The sequence below is a fragment of the Dictyostelium purpureum genome (genome assembly GCF_000190715.1).
Source record: "Dictyostelium purpureum unplaced genomic scaffold DICPUscaffold_26, whole genome shotgun sequence".
NCBI classification, from domain to species: domain Eukaryota; phylum Evosea; class Eumycetozoa; order Dictyosteliales; family Dictyosteliaceae; genus Dictyostelium; species Dictyostelium purpureum.
The window spans coordinates 16486-32931 of record NW_003519363.1 but is presented as its reverse complement, the minus strand read 5'-3'; the positions used below and the strand labels follow the sequence as shown (position 1 = coordinate 32931).

General features: G+C 24.4%; 8 protein-coding genes across 8 annotated transcripts; 4 read left to right on the top strand and 4 right to left on the bottom strand.

Annotated features, from left to right (window-relative positions):
- Positions 1-515: 515 nt before the first annotated feature.
- On the top strand, positions 516-1100 carry racG (uncharacterized protein; the record flags this gene model as incomplete). Its single annotated transcript, XM_003284480.1, has 1 exon — positions 516-1100. One exon carries the CDS (start codon positions 516-518, stop codon positions 1098-1100), a length of 585 nt encoding a protein of 194 aa, XP_003284528.1.
- Positions 1101-1234: 134 nt separating this feature from the next.
- Positions 1235-1648, bottom strand: DICPUDRAFT_75462 (uncharacterized protein; the record flags this gene model as incomplete). The annotated part of the gene is made up of 2 exons (XM_003284446.1): positions 1235-1303; positions 1388-1648. The coding sequence occupies 2 exons, from the start codon at positions 1646-1648 to the stop codon at positions 1235-1237; spliced, it is 330 nt and encodes a 109-aa protein (XP_003284494.1).
- Positions 1649-2963: 1315 nt separating this feature from the next.
- DICPUDRAFT_45518 (uncharacterized protein) lies at positions 2964-5893 on the top strand. Its single transcript, XM_003284479.1, has 5 exons — positions 2964-3590; positions 3661-3902; positions 3980-3994; positions 4056-4165; positions 4228-5893. Exons 1-5 carry the CDS (start codon positions 3019-3021, stop codon positions 5860-5862), a joined length of 2574 nt encoding a protein of 857 aa, XP_003284527.1. The 5' UTR covers positions 2964-3018; the 3' UTR covers positions 5863-5893.
- Positions 5894-5925: 32 nt separating this feature from the next.
- Positions 5926-7360, bottom strand: DICPUDRAFT_52987 (uncharacterized protein; the record flags this gene model as incomplete). The annotated part of the gene is made up of 3 exons (XM_003284445.1): positions 5926-6466; positions 6537-6649; positions 6713-7360. The coding sequence occupies 3 exons, from the start codon at positions 7358-7360 to the stop codon at positions 5926-5928; spliced, it is 1302 nt and encodes a 433-aa protein (XP_003284493.1).
- Positions 7361-8477: 1117 nt separating this feature from the next.
- On the top strand, positions 8478-8987 carry DICPUDRAFT_21493 (uncharacterized protein; the record flags this gene model as incomplete). Its single annotated transcript, XM_003284478.1, has 1 exon — positions 8478-8987. A coding segment is annotated over one exon (510 nt), but the record flags the coding sequence as incomplete, so codon positions are not given.
- Positions 8988-10247: 1260 nt separating this feature from the next.
- Positions 10248-10707, top strand: DICPUDRAFT_91328 (uncharacterized protein). Its single transcript, XM_003284477.1, has 3 exons — positions 10248-10328; positions 10405-10491; positions 10564-10707. Exons 1-3 carry the CDS (start codon positions 10271-10273, stop codon positions 10584-10586), a joined length of 168 nt encoding a protein of 55 aa, XP_003284525.1. The 5' UTR covers positions 10248-10270; the 3' UTR covers positions 10587-10707.
- A 62-nt stretch (positions 10708-10769) lies between these two features.
- DICPUDRAFT_27831 (uncharacterized protein) lies at positions 10770-12080 on the bottom strand (the record flags this gene model as incomplete). The annotated part of the gene is made up of 4 exons (XM_003284444.1): positions 10770-10972; positions 11049-11583; positions 11654-11843; positions 11923-12080. The coding sequence occupies 4 exons, from the start codon at positions 12078-12080 to the stop codon at positions 10770-10772; spliced, it is 1086 nt and encodes a 361-aa protein (XP_003284492.1).
- Positions 12081-13141: 1061 nt separating this feature from the next.
- DICPUDRAFT_52984 (uncharacterized protein) lies at positions 13142-16186 on the bottom strand. The gene is made up of 4 exons (XM_003284443.1): positions 16174-16186; positions 15469-15566; positions 14051-15283; positions 13142-13937 (listed from the first exon to the last, which is right to left on the bottom strand). The coding sequence occupies exons 2-4, from the start codon at positions 15560-15562 to the stop codon at positions 13306-13308; spliced, it is 1959 nt and encodes a 652-aa protein (XP_003284491.1). The 5' UTR covers positions 15563-15566; positions 16174-16186; the 3' UTR covers positions 13142-13305.
- Positions 16187-16446: the final 260 nt, after the last annotated feature.

Sequence of the window (16446 nt, the reverse complement as noted above, 5' to 3'; positions counted from 1 at the left end):
AAATATTCTATTAGTATTTATTAGTGTTATTGCAATCAATTATAATCAAATATAAAATATTTTATTATTATTAATACACCCACACAATCCATATTTTATATTTAACACAAAAATAAACCCACACACAAAATCTATAAATTAATTTTAAATATACAAATACTCATTGTGATTTTTATAAAAATTCCAATAAGTTTTAAACAACATTATTAAAATATCTATACCATTTTATATATTAGAGGTGTTTATTTTAATATTTTAATTATTAATTTTAAAAAAATAAAATTTTTTTTAAATTGTAAGTGTTATTTAAATTTTTTTATTATTTTATTATACCCAAATTTATTATTAAAACTAACTTTTATTTATTTTATTTATTTTCTATAATTTAATTTTCAATTTTTTAAATTTAAAAGAATAAGTCTTTTAAATTTTTATATATATATTTAAAAATATCAAGTTTAAGAAGAACTATAAGTAAAACTTTTAGTAGAAGAAGTATTCATTTAATAGACGAAATGAACTCAATTAAAGTTGTTGTTGTAGGTGATGGTGCAGTAGGTAAAACAAGTCTTTTAATATCATATACCACCAATGGTATACCTACAGATTATATTCCAACCGTATTCGATAATTATAGTGCATTATTAATGCACAATAAGAAGCCATATAATCTTTCATTATGGGATACAGCAGGTCAAGAAGAGTTTGATAGACTCCGTCATTTATCATATCCACATACAGATGTTTTCATTGTTTGCTATTCAACTATTAATCCATCAAGTTTCGAAAATATTTATGAAAAATGGTTTTCAGAAATAAACCATTTTTGTCCAGGTGTACCAATAGTTTTAGTTGCCACCCAAATGGATTTAAGAACCAATCAAATTATATTAGATAGATTAGCTGAAAGAAAATTAGTTCCAGTTACTACTGATCAAGGTTTAGAAATGGCCAGAAGAATAAAAGCAAGTGAATTTATAGAATGTAGTGCTCTTACTCAAAAAAATCTACACCAAGTTTTTGAAAAAGTAATTACAGTTTTTGAAACACCAAAACCTTCATTAAATAAAAAGAAGAAGCAAAGATGTAGTATAATGTAAAAAATAATAATAATATAATAAATCCTCCTTTTTGTAAATATATTAAAAAAAAAAAAATACCCAAAAATTTTATTCATTTGTTTTATTTACAAGTTTTTTAAATACTGTTTTCTATTTAAAAATATATTATTATTTTATTCGCTTCTATTTAAAAAGTTTTGTTTATTTATATCTGCAATTCTTTTTTTAATAAAATATTCTTTCTGTATTTTTTAAATAAAAAGGGGGTGTGTGTTAATATTAAATTGTGATACAATGAATGAAAATATGTGTTTTAAGATACTTACCCAACTCTTTAAACATGAATCTGAAAACTTATCATAAAACTCTTTACACTTTGACTCGTTATCATTATTTTTATCTAAACATTCAAAGTATTCGTCTCTTGATTTCCAACATTTTTCTCTTGATACATTTAAAACTGCATCTTCTTTGCCGGTGTAGTCTGGTGCTCTTTTTATGCTATAACTAGTTCTTTCTTCTTTAGTCATATCACCTAATGGTTTTTCATTATTTTGATTTTTGTTTTGATTAGTATTATTCGACATTTTATTTATATTATTTATTTAGTTGGAGGTTTGATTAAATATGATTAATCATTTGAAAAAAAAAAATTTTAAAGTTTTTATTTTTTTTTTTTAATTTTTTTTTTTATTTTTTTTTTTATTTTTTATTTTTTATTTTTTATTTTTTTTTGTTTTGTTTAATATTTTTTATTTTTTTTGAAAAAGAAATATTTCTTAAAAAAGTAAATGATTTCTTTTGAAATAACCTCATTTTGATAATAATTATCCAATTGTTATTAATTAAAGTAATTTAAAAACCTATTATTTATAAAAAATAAAATTTTATTATATTTTATTTAAAAACCCAAAAAATGTGCCAACTTCAAAAGAATCAAATGAAATTTTACAAAAACTATTATTCCAACAACAACAAAATACAGAATTTGAGAATTTAAAAAACCAACAGGATTTTGTGTGATTTTCTTTACAAATTTTAAAGAGTAGACAAACAATAATAATCATTTTTTAATTAATAAATAAAAAAATAATACTAAATTATATCATGATATAATAAAAAGGAAAACGGTAAAAAATAAACATATTATTTATAAAAAAAAAAATTTTATTATATTTTTTTTAAAAATTTAATGATGTTTCAGTATCCTAATACTGAAAATATTAAAATCATTTGATGTTCCAATATATTTGCCTGGCCAGGGAAAATGTATTTCCTCCATCAAATAGACTGAACTATGATTATAACATATTATATATTATTTTTTTTAATTTTTTTTAATTTTTTTACTAATGTTGTGAATGTTTGGTTCTATTATTATTATTTTTTTTTTTTTCATAAAATTATTAATTGATGATGAATGCTGATGATGGTGATGATGATTTATAATTATTTTAACTCTTTACTCGTTTATTTATTTATTTATAATTTTTTATTTTTTTTTTTAAAGTGAAGATTTTTAATCAGTAAAATTATTATTTTGTAATGTATTAATATAAATTTTAGAATTAAATCCAGATAGGTTAAGATTTATTAATACCGCGCAAGAGAACATTAACGGGATAATATATTTTGCATTTATGGTTTACCGTTATTAATTAGCTATTACCAAAAACACTTTTTATAGATATCTAAGAACCTAACAATGTTTGTGTTTTTTTTTAAAATTATAACCAATATATGGATATATATATTCCAAAAATGTCTGGTGAACACACATTTTTTTTTTATTTTTTTTTTTATTTTTTTTTATTTTTTTTTATTTTTTTTTTATTTTTTTTTTTTCTTTTGCTTTTTTTTTTTTTTAATTTAAAAAAAAATGAAATTAATTTCAATTTCATTTATTATTTTAATTTTTTCTTTAATATATAATTTTTATTTTATAAATAAAGATACAATGTGCAGAGGTAGCGATCATAAACATTTAGTAGATAAATCTGATAGATTAATTTTACCAGATAATGTCATCCCAAGCAAATATGACTTACATATCAAGCCAAATCTCAAAGATTTTGTTTTCGATGGCCAAGTTGATATTACCGTTAATATCGTCAAACCAACCAAAACCATCATCATCCATAGCATTGATATTGATATTAAATCAGCCAGTATTTTAAATCAAAAAGCCACCATCACCTATTACGAACCAGAAGAAGTTGCCATCTTAGAATTCCCAAATGAATTGAGTGTTACTGAAAACACAGTTCTTTCAATTGATTTCACTGGTATTTTAAATGACAAATTAAAAGGTTTCTATCGTTCAAAATACACTGTTGATGGTGAAGATCGTTACATTGGTACCACTCAATTCGAAGCTACTGATGCAAGACGTGCATTCCCATGCTTTGATGAACCAGCTCTTAAAGCCGTTTTCAATATCAAGATGACTGTTGAATCCCATTTAATCGCTTTATCAAATATGGACTCTACTTCAGTTGTAGACAATGCTGATAAAACCAAAACATTTACGTAAGTTATAGCTTTAACAAGACTTTTAAAATTAAATTTAATATTAATGCTTTTTTTTTTTTCTACCTAGCTTTGAAACTACTCCAAAAATGAGTACCTATATTCTTGCCTTTATTGTCGGTGAATTTGATCACATCGAATCAAAAACCAAAGAAGGTATCAGAGTTCGTGTTTACAAATGTCGTGGTAACAAAGAATCAAGTGAATTTGCTCTCAAGGTTGCTACTGATGCCCTTTCATATTTCATTGATTACTTTGGTATCCCATATCCATTAACAAAATGTGATCATATTGCCATTCCAGATTTCACCTGTATGTATTTTAATAAACCAATTTTAAAATTTTATTTATAAATACTAATAGTTTTCAAAATTTTATTTATTTTGTAGTTGGTGCTATGGAAAGTAAGATATTATTTTTAATATTTTCAAATAATTTATATTTATATTAATTTTTTTTTTTTAGATTGGGGTTTAATTACCTATCGTGAAAGTATTTTATTAACTTCTGATAAAACTACTCTTCGTACTAAACAAAGAATTGCCAATGTCATTGGTCATGAATTGGCTCATCAGGTAATTTAAATATATTTATATTTATATATAAAAAAAATATTTATTAATTTTTTTTTTAAAAGTGGTTTGGTAATTTAGTTACTATGGAATGGTGGTCACAATTATGGCTTAATGAAGGTTTTGCAACCTATATGGGTTACCTTGTTACTGATCATTTATTCCCAGAATGGAATGTTTGGCTCGATTTTTCTGAACTTTACAGAAATGGTGCTTTGAAATTAGATGCTCTTGACAACTCCCATCCAATTGAAGTCCCAGTTCGTAATTCATCACAAGTCAGTGAGATTTTTGATGCTATTAGTTATAATAAAGGTTCATGTGTAATTCAAATGTTAGAAAAACGTTTTGGTGAATCATTCAGAAAAGGTCTTAATCATTATTTAGGTAAACACTCCTATCAAAACACCAACACTGAAGATCTTTGGGACTCACTTACATTAGCCAGTGGTATAAATGTTAAAGAATTTGTTGACTCATTCACCAAATACTCTGGTTATCCAGTCGTTTCATTCAAACCAACTTCAACTCCAGGCACTTTCGAATTAACTCAAAAGAAATTCCGTTTAGAGGGTGAAGAAAAAGCTGACGATCCAATTTGGAATTGTTTCATTAAAGTCCAAACTGATAGTGGTACTCATGAAGTTATTTTTGACAAGAAATCCTCAACCTTTACCGTTCCAAACTTTAATCCAAATGGATGGATCAAACCAAACTATGGCCAAACTGGTTATTATAGAATTGCCTATACCCCAGAAATCATCAAAGGTTTAATTCCAATCGTTAAATCAATGGAATTACCAGCCACTGACCGTTTAGGTTTACTCTCTGATGTCTATTCATTATGTAAGACCAATACCATTCCAATCTCTACTTACATGGATTTAGTTATGGCTTTTGAAAATGAAAAAGAAAGCAATGTTTGGGACTTTATCATCGAAACATTAGGTCAAGTTTATTCATTATCAGATGATCAAGCTTACAGTGCCAAACTTGCTGAAGTTATAATCAAACTCTTAAAACCAGTAGCCAAGAGACTTGGCTTTGATCCAAAACAAGGTGAAAGTGCCAGCGACGTTTTACTTCGTGGTTCAGTTTGTGCTAGATTAGGTGTTTTAGGTGATGAAGAAACCGTTGCCGAATGTAGAAAGAGATTCGAACAATTCAAAACTGATCCAGCCTCATTACCATCTGATATTCGTAATTGTGTTTTAGCTACTATCGTTAGAAATGGTGGTGAATCTGAACAACAAGAACTCATTAATCAATACCTCAAAACAAATTTAGTAGCTGAAAAGAATTCAATCCTTATGGTTATTTCATTAGCTCCAAAACAAGAATTGGTTGAAAAAGCTTTAGAATTCTCACTCTCCAAAGAAGTTAGAACCCAAGATTGTTACATTATTTGGTTCACCTTACCAAATCGTTCACGTGTCATCGCTTGGGAATTTTTCACCAAAAACTTTAATAGAATTGACGAAATGTTCAAGAGTAGCTCACTTTATGGTCGTATGATCACTGGTGCCCTTTCAAATAAAATGGACGATAAGAAATATGCCGAAGTCGAAAAATTCTTTGCTGAACACCCAACTCCAATTTGTGAAAGAAATAACAAACAAAATTTAGAAAATATTCGTATTGATACCAAATTCTTTAATTCATTCAACAATGATTTATCAAATTGGTTACAAAACAAATAAAATAAATATATTTTATAATTAAAACTATAAAAAAAAAAAACCTTTTATTTTTATCTTTTTTTTTTATTGTTTTTTATTTAAATGTAACAATTCATTTTTTAAAGTTTGAGAATCTTTTACTGCAATTTCTAATTCATTTGTAATACGTTCGATTGAAATGGTCATATTTTTTAAAAAGTTATAAAGTGGTTCGATTGCTTCTGGTGTGATTTCATATTTAATTTTTTCTTTTTCCATTGAACCTAGTTTTAATTGATTGGAGATTTCATCCACTTTAGATTTAATTGAATTTGGTTGTTTTAATTCCTCGTAAATCTCTTGAATTCTTTTCATTAGTCTTTCTTCTGATACACCAAATGGTTTACCTTTACTTTGATAAATCTCTAAACTGGTCCATACTTCGGTATATTTTTGAATCAATTCTATTTGTTTCTTTCTTATCATTTCTAATTGTGAGTGAACATGAAAGTTTAATTGATTTTCTAAATCTCTCATCGATTTTAATGTTTCTTGGGTTCTTTGATCTAATTGTTTAATAATTTCTTGTTGTTGTTCTCTTCTTTGTTTTAAATCGTTAAATGATTTTGCTACAACCGGTATAAATCTATGTTTAAAAATAAAATAAAAGTTAATAACAAAGTAATTTTAAAAAAAAAGAGGTATGTTGAATTTACTTTGATGGATCTGGATTATTATCTAAAGCATTCTGCCAATCTGCTGCTGAAACATTAGGAGGTTTTGGGATTGTTTTTGGATCTACATTTGGGTTAAAATTATAAAACCAATACTAAACATCAAAATTATTAGTTTATTATAATCAAAGATACTAAAAATAATAAAGATATCTTACAATATATTTACATGTTGGGGAATCTGGTGAAACTGCTTGCATAAAATCATATAATCTTTGTTCGACCATATTTTTTTGTTGTTGTTGTTGTTGTTGTAATTGTAGCTGTTGTAATTGTAATTGCTGTAATTGTAACTGTTGTTGTTGTTGTTGCTGTTGTTGTTGTTGCTGTTGCAATGTATTTGTTGGTTGGCCAAATAATGATGTATTTTGTTGTGGTTGAGCAGTACTACCAAATAATGATGTCGATTGTTGTTGTTGTTGTGGTTGGCCAAATAAAGATGTTGATGCATTACCTAAACTATTTAGGCTTCCTGCTGAACCCAATGTATTTGCCGAACCCAAACTACCTAAACTTCCTTGCGAACCTAAACTACCTAGACTTCCTTGCGAGCCTAAACTACCACCAAATAATGAAGTTGATTGCTGTGGTTGTGTTGTGCCTCCAAACAATGAAGTTGATTGTGTATTTGAGCTAGTATTACCAAATAGTGATGTTGTTGGTTGTGTGGTTGCTCCTGTAGCACCAAATAAAGAGGTATTCGGTGCAGTTGCTCCCGTATTACCAAATAATGATGTATTTGGCTGTGTAGTTGCGCCAGTATTACCAAATAACGATGTGGATCCAGTGTTTCCAAACAACGACATTTTGATTATATATTAATATTTGATATTTTAATTAAAAAGTAGAGAAGATTAGTTTCCACTTATTTAAAAAAAAAATGAAAAAATGAAAAAAAAATTTTTAAAAATAAAAATTTTTTAAAATAAAACAAAAATTTAAAAAAAATTATTTTTTTTTTAAAAAAATGTTTTTTTTCGATTAACAACTATTTTAATTATTAATTAAGAACTTAAAAATAATTATCTTCAATTTGAATAAAAAAAAACAAAAATAGTTTAAACAATCATTTTTTGGATTGTTGAAAATTTTATAATAATATAAAAATAATAAATTTATTTATTATTATAAATTAATTAAACCACATTTTTTAACACACATTTAAACAAATACATACATACACAAACACATACACACATATACACACAAAAAAACAAACACACATAACAATATATTTAATTACCATATACTCATACACTATTTTTTTTTTATTAATAGATATTTTTGTTTATATGATTGTTTTTAAATATACTATAAGAAAGCCATGTGATCAACAATAACGGTGTGGGGTATTAAAATCCTATCAATAAAAATAATAATCAATTACTATTAAATATGATTACATATAATATTAATTTAGAATTATGACAACAAATAGTATATATAGTAATAATTATAATTATTTTGGCTATAGTGTTAAATGAAGCCAATTTAAAGATTCTTTTTTTTTTTTTTTTTTTTTGATTAAATGTGCTATATTATATTTATATAGTATTTTATTTTTAATTTTATTTTATAATAATAACAGACCTATAATCTTCAAATAACACATATTAATAATTATTGTTAACAAATTTATACTTTTATTTTATTTTTATTTTATTTTATTTTATTTTATTATATTATATTTTATTATATATTTAAAAAAAAAATAAAGAAAAAAAAAAAGTATTTAAATCATTTATTTTAACTATATAACTTTATTTTTAAATAAAATTAAATAAATCATTATAACAATAATAACAATAAAAAAATAATATTACGTTAATAAAAAATTTTATAATATAATTAGAAATGGAAGGTAATAGTAGCAGCGAAGCTGTCCAAGAACAACCACAACAACCACAACAACAAGTTCAAAATGGTCATAGTCATCATAAAACATTTACAACTAGAATCGGCAATGCAATTCTTTCATTAATATTTTTAGGACTTTCATTCTTTTTCATGGCCTATGGTATCGTCCAAATTTGTGTTGGTGCTGCTGCTCCATATGGTATCACATCAAGAAATGCCTGGGTATTTATCGTTAATGGTTTATTCTGTTTGGTAGTTGGTAGCCATGGTTTCTTCCTATTATTCCACAAGAGAAGTTCCGCATTCACCCATTGCATGTTAAACATTATTTTAATTGTTCAGGCATTTGTTTTATTCACAATTTACTCTGCCCTTCTTAACCGTAACATTCGTGAAATTTGTGGTGGTGAATTTTACAATAATCCATATTGTCATCATGATAGAGAAGTTTATTTAGGTATTGCATTGGCCATATTTTGGGTTATTAATATCACTGTCATTCCATTTTCCTTAATTTGCTCAATCATTCATTTAAGAAGTGTCAATCGTAATAAAAATCAAGAATCAATTGAAAATAATAATGCTTAAATAAAAATAATAAAATAAATCTAAAAAATTAACAATAAACTGTTTATTATAATTAATATTATTTGAATATTAAAAATAATTATTCAAACAAAAAATAAAAAAAAAAAAAAAAAAAAAAAAAAAAACTTTTAGATTTTTATACCTGTTGAAAAATTGCCAAAACCAATTTCAATAAATACGTTTTTTTTTTTTTTTGTTTTAACTTAAGGTTACAATTTTAATTTAAGGTTACAATGACAACAATGATTCTTATAAAAAACAAAATCAATTTCATACTATCCACTCCGCCATAATCCAAATTAAAAAAAAAAAAAAAAAAAAAAAAAAAAAAAAAAAAAAAAAAAAAAATGTGGTGATTTTAAACACATGTCAATAATTTGAAAAAAAAAATAATTTTGGTTTTGGTTATGAAATTTCATAATCAAATAATATTTCTATTGTTATATTTTATAATAATGAAAATATTTTTAAAATGATTTTAATTTTATTTTAAAAATATTTATTTTATTATCACTTTTTAAAAAATAAAGTGATTCTTATTGTTTGAGGAGAATTGATGGATGTGCATGCCATTCTCTTTTAAAATGAAAAAAAATTATGTGAAAAAAAAATATTTTAAAATTGATTTTTACATTCCCATTATTTATTTTATTTTTTAATTTTTTTAACTGTCATTTTAGTTTTTTTTTTATTTTTCTAAAAATTAATTTGTGGAGTGGATGGTGTGAAAGTTAGTTAAATTTAATTATTTGAATTATAGTGATTCTTTTTTTGGGTTTTCAGCTGTATATATTTTATTATTATTTTTATTTTTTTATTATTTTTAATTTTTTTTTATGTGGGTGAAAAAACACACAATTTATAAAAAAAAAATTTTTATTTTTTTATTTATTTTTTTTAATCATTTATATTAAAAAGGTATATATTTTTTAATCTTATACGAGTCGAAAATATAAAAAAAAAAAAAAAAAAAAAAAAAATTGTTTCATAATAATCCAATTTTAACAATAATACAAAAAAACAATTATATTATTATTTAATTTTTTTTAATAAATTTATTTTATTTTTATTTATTTTTATCATTTATTTAACTACACATTCATTTAATTTTATTTAATTTTAATTTTTTTTTTTTTATTATTTATTTTTTTTAAAATTTTTTCATATTTATATTTAATTATAAAATATTTTTTAATCATTTATTAATTTTCATTTTTATCATTCTTTAAATATTTTCTCTTATTACTAATAGTATATATATATAACATAAAATGGGTGCTTGCGGTACTATCCTTTTACTTATCCTTTGTTTCATTTTATCACCACTTGGTAAGTTTAAATTAATTTAAAAAATTAAATCTTTTAAAAAATTACTAATTTTTATTTTTTAAATCCATTATTCTAGCTGTTTTAATCAAGAAAGGTTGTTCATCAGCATTCTGGCTCAACGTTATTCTTTTCATTCTTGGTATTATTCCGGGTATTATCCACGGTATGTATTATAATTTATATTTATCATATAAAAAAAAACCATTTTTGCTAATTTAATTATTTTTTATAACAGGTATTTTTGTCGTTCTCTCATAGATCAAATAGTTTTAAAATTTATATAAAATACTCAAATTGTATCAAATTCATATTTATAAATTGTAACCATATATTCATCACAGCCAACTAATGAAATAAATAAAAAATACATTTATTTTAGAAAAAAAAAAAAAAAAAAAAAAGTAGTCTTTTATTTAATAACACATTTTATTTTTATTTGTTTTAATGTTGTTTTGGTTTTGGTATATAAACACTATTTTGAAGACCTCTAAGCTTTCTAAGGATTTCTACTTTTGAATTTAAAATATAATAGATGATAGATGCAACAAAATATAATTTAACAAAGTTTGATCTAATTAAAAGATGGGTTGCTGGAATAATTAAATAGTAAAACCATGCTAAAGCTGTTAATAAAAATGATGGTTCTAAAATAAAAAATAATAAAAAATATTAATAAATTAATGGTAATTGATAATAATGATAAATAATAATAATAATTACCGAATTTTGTTTTAGTGTATGGCATTGAATATTGTCCATTTTCCTTTAAATCTTGTAACATTTTATCTTTTTCGGCATAGATTTTGAATAACCATTTTTGAAGATCATCTTCATTAGATGGTACTTCATTGAGGGAATAACGTTTAAAGTGCATGTTAACAACCTTTGGATTTGAACCAGAGACACAGGATAAAATAGTTGGCTTGCTTTCATAACCAATGGTGACATCGTATACACTATCAATGGTATTTCTTAATGGTTCAACACATGCATGTAAACCTTTATGTCTTGGTAAAAGGACATTATTGAATTTTGGATAACCATTCTTTTCAGCGAATGCATGACTCTTCTTTAACTTTTCTTCATCAATATCAGTTCCTTCTGGGAAAATTACTAACCATGGTTTAAAATCATTTTCGATATATTTATTTAATTTGTATTCCATATGCTTTTCATCAAAATTCCAATCTCTTGAGAGGTAAATATAATCTAAATTATCACATCCCCATCCAACACCTGGAACTAATCTAACTTCCTAAATTAATTGGAAAATAGTTAGAAAATTATTATTCGCTATATATTATAATAATAATAATTATAATTACATTTTTTAATATAACTTTAATTTTTGATAAAGCTTTCTTTCTATAAGCAACTGAAAATGAGAATAACCAATCTACTTCTGATGGATGATTCATCATCATAATCATTGATTCACCTTCTGGAATATCATCACCATAAAATCTAATTTCAATATTGTTTACAACTTCAAAAACAAATAATACTAATCTAAACCTATATTATGTATGTAGATTATATTAGTATTAAAATTTATATTATTTTTTTGAAAATATATTTATTTTAATGATTTTACCAAATTGATGCTATTTTATAGTGGAGTGTAAATGCTAATTTTTTAAAAAATGGTTCGATAATGATGACTGGGATCATTAAAAATATAGCTGCATATAGTGATGATATTAATAAACCTGCGATTGAAACGAAACGACGAAGTAATACCTTAGGTTCCATTTCTTTCTCTGTTTTATTGTTTTATATATTGTAACTTTCGTCTGTTTGGTTATAAAAAATAAAAAAATAAAAAATATAGAAAAAAAAAAAAAAAACAAAAAATTAAAAAAAAATTTAAAAATTTTATTAAAAAAAAAATAAAAAAAATAAATTTTAATTAAAAAAAAAAGATCTCAAAAAAAAAATGGTGTAAATATATTGTTTAGTTATTATATAAAACCATTCGTAATTAGTATTTATTTTATAAATATATTATCAAATAAAATAAAATAATATCACTGAAATTATCTTGGATGAAAAGGTCAAGTGAGCTTATAATTAATTGGGGTGATAAAATTGTGGCATTTTAATTCCATTGTTTTTTGAAAAAAAAACCAGTTGACAATATTAAACCCTAACTAATAGTGATGGGGTCCGATTGATTTTCTGTATTTTGAATCTACTTCATTACAATTGCTGAAATAGCAACATTGTCTATTCAATTGATGCCACCTAAGATGCCATAATAAATTGTTTTACTTTCCATGAACGTTGAATTGATTCGTTGTGTAAATTAACTGTACCAATTGTTTTTAGACAATGCGTAATATTTAAACTATTCATATGGACATCTTGAGGATCTCCAATATCATTTACAAATGCAAAGTATCTATATTTGCAATATTTGAATTTCCTTATTATTTTCAATATCGATTTGATTAAAGTGGAGTTTAATTATACTATCTTTTTGATTTTTGGTTTGATTAATAGTTCTAATTCCTATTTTAATAAATACTATATCTGATTAATAAGCCTCAAGAAATAAATAAATATTCAACTATAATTTTCTATTAAATAAAATGATTACTATGATTTACTAATTATGAAAAAAAAAAAAAAAAATAACACTTATGGTTGTTGTTTGGGTTGTTGTGTAAAAAATAATCATAATAAAAAATAAATTTGGTATTATTATTTAATCAACAATAAATTCCTTTTGTTAAGCTAAACACTTTTAGTAACTAAAAACTTTTGAAATAAAATAATAAATGAAAAATCTCTATAAAAACTATATTTTTTTTAATACATTTCTTTTATTTAAAAATTACCCATAAATGTTTTTTTTTTTTTTTTTTTTAAAAAATTTGATTTGTTTTGATTTATAATAAATATCCAATTTAAGGCAATTATATTTATATTATTAGTTAATTATTGTTGTTTATATAAAAAAAGATTTTTAAATAAATTATTTCTTTAATAATCTTTCTAATTGTTGAATTTCAGATTCGAAGTTTTGTTCGTATTGTTGTCTTAATTGTTCTAAATGAGCAGTTGAAACACCATATTCCTTTAATTTGGCGATTTTAGCGTTGTAGGCTTCATCAACAAGACGTTTGACACGATCACGGAGAGCTTCTTCTTTAACTTCAGCACCAGTAGAGGTGGTAGTTTTCTTGGCACCTGAATCAGTGTTTGATTGTTCCATAAGTTTAACAGCTTTAGCTTCGACATCTTCAATACCACCAACCATGTAGAAAGCAGCTTCTGGTAAGTGATCGTATTTACCTTCTAAAATACCTTTGAAAGCTTTAATTGAATCTTCGAGTTTGACGTATTTACCTTCCATATTGGTGAAAGCTTGGGCGACTTCGAATGGTTGTGAAAGGAAACGTTGGATCTTACGAGCTCTGAATACAGTAGCTTTTTGGTCTTCTGATAAATCATCCATACCTAAAATGGCAATAATATCTTGAAGTGATTTATATTCTTGAAGAATCTTTTGGACATCAGTAGCAACGGTATAATGTTCAGCACCAATAATATTTGGATCCATCATTAAAGAAGTTGAATCGAGTGGATCGACACATGGATAAATACCTGTTTGTTATTTAAATAAATATATTAGTAAACATATCTCTGCATATTATATAAATTTCTCCATTTATCATTTTCCTATTTTTATCTATATTATCTGCCTATTATATACATACCTAATTCAGAAATAGCACGAGAAAGTACAGTAGTAGCATCAAGATGGGCAAATGTAGTGGCTGGGGCTGGATCAGTTAAATCATCAGCTGGTACGTATACAGCTTGTACGGAGGTAATTGAACCTTTTTTGGTGGTAGCAATACGTTCTTGCATAGAACCCATATCAGTGGCTAAGGTTGGTTGATAACCTACAGCGGATGGAATACGACCAAGAAGGGCAGACATTTCAGAACCAGCTTGGGTGAAACGGAAAATGTTATCAATGAATAAAAGTACATCTTGACCATCAACATCTCTGAAGTATTCAGCGACGGTTAAACCAGTTAAGGTGACACGAGCTCTAGCACCTGGTGGTTCATTCATTTGACCGAAAACGAGGGCTACTTTTGAACCTGGACCATCAGTTTTAATGACACCAGCGCTAACCATTTCGTGGTATAAATCGTTACCTTCACGAGTACGTTCACCAACACCAGCGAATACAGAGAAACCACCATGAGCTTTAGCAATATTGTTAATAAGTTCTTGAATTAATACAGTTTTACCGACACCAGCACCACCAAAGAGACCAATTTTACCACCTCTAGCGTATGGAGCTAATAAATCAATAACTTTAATACCAGTTTCTAAAATGGAAGCAGATGGGGCTAATTCAGAGAAATGTGGTGGTGATCTCCAAATTGGACGTCTTTCGGTGGCGTTGATTGGACCACAACCATCGATTGGTTCACCAATAACGTTCATAATACGACCAAGGGTAACATTACCGACTGGAACCATAAGTGGGGCACCTGAATTTAAGACTTTAGCACCACGACCTAAACCATCAGTAATATCAAGAGCGACACAACGAACAATACCATCACCAAGATGTTGAGCAACTTCTAAGACTAATTTAATTTTTGAAATTGGAACATTGTTGAAATCGAGTTTACCTTTTAATGCTGGGTTATTGAGATCTTCAATTACTTTTTCGACATTTTCAGCTTGGAAATCTTCGACAATTAAAGCATCATTAATGTATGGTAATTTACCGTGTGGGAAGTAAACATCAACGACGGCACCAATAACTTGATGGACAATACCTTGATTTTCGTCTAATTGTTCATATGAAATTTCACCTGATTCAGTTGAAGCTTCTTTATCTAATTCAGCTTTGAAATTATTTAAGTATTCTTTTTCAGCGTTGGTGGCTGGGGCAGCTGAATAATTTCTTGAGGTAGTTTTGAAACCTAAAAAAAAAAATTATTATTATTATTAGAATATTTTTGATTTTAATTTCTTTTTTGCTAAATTTTAATTGAACCAAACTATGACTTTAATTTAAATTTAACCAAATATAACTTTAATTTAAATTTTCAACCAATCATGATCGTCATCGTCATTTTTATTGTTATTTTATGTTTTTGAACTTTACCTCTAACTGGGACAGCAGTAGATGGAGCTGAGGCTCTGACAGCATTTCTGCTGATTTGATTAATATTTTTTGATAATCTTCTAGCAACAAACATTTTTCTAAAAAGATTAATAAAAATTATTTATTAGCAACAAATAATGGATTAAAATTTTAAAAAAAAAAATTTTGAAAAAAAATTTTGAAATTTTTGAAAAAAAAAAAAAAATAAAAAAACAAAAAAATTTTAAAATTTTTAAGGCAAAAACTGAATTACGTGTTTATTTAATTGATTATTTATTTATTTATATTATTTATTTAATTTATTATTAAATATGATACAATTATGAAAAAAAAAAAATAATGATGATTATTATTTTTTTTTTTTTTTTAATTTTCGTGTTTATGATTTTTTTTTTTTTTTGATTTTGTGTGATTGTGATTGTGTTTAGTTTTTATTAATTTTATAATGATTATTATTATTATTAATATTATTATTATTATTATTATTATTATAAATGTTTAAATTTAAACAAAATTATTTGTATTGTTTTTTTTTTTTAGTTTCAGTTTGTTTTTGATTTTAGTTTGGTTGTTTATTAATATTATTATTATTATTATTATTGTTATTAATTTTAATTATTAAAAGAAACAATATAAAAATATAAAATTAAAGAATTTGAAGACACAAATAAAATTTTATTTACATGTTTGATAATTTATACATACAAAATGTTCTATAACAACAATGACTAATGAAAAAAAAAAAAAAAAAATTTAAAAAAATAAAAAAAAAAAAAATAAAAAAATTTATATTTGAAAAAAAATTTTAATTTTTTTTTTTTTTTTTTTTATGATTGGGTTGAACTACGGGAAATTTTTTATATGCGGGAATGATAATGATAATCACGCCATTTAATAAATTTTCCCATTTTTTTTTTTTTTTAATTTATGAAAATATCCTTTTTGAAATTCATTTTTTTTTTGATTAAAACTGGTTGA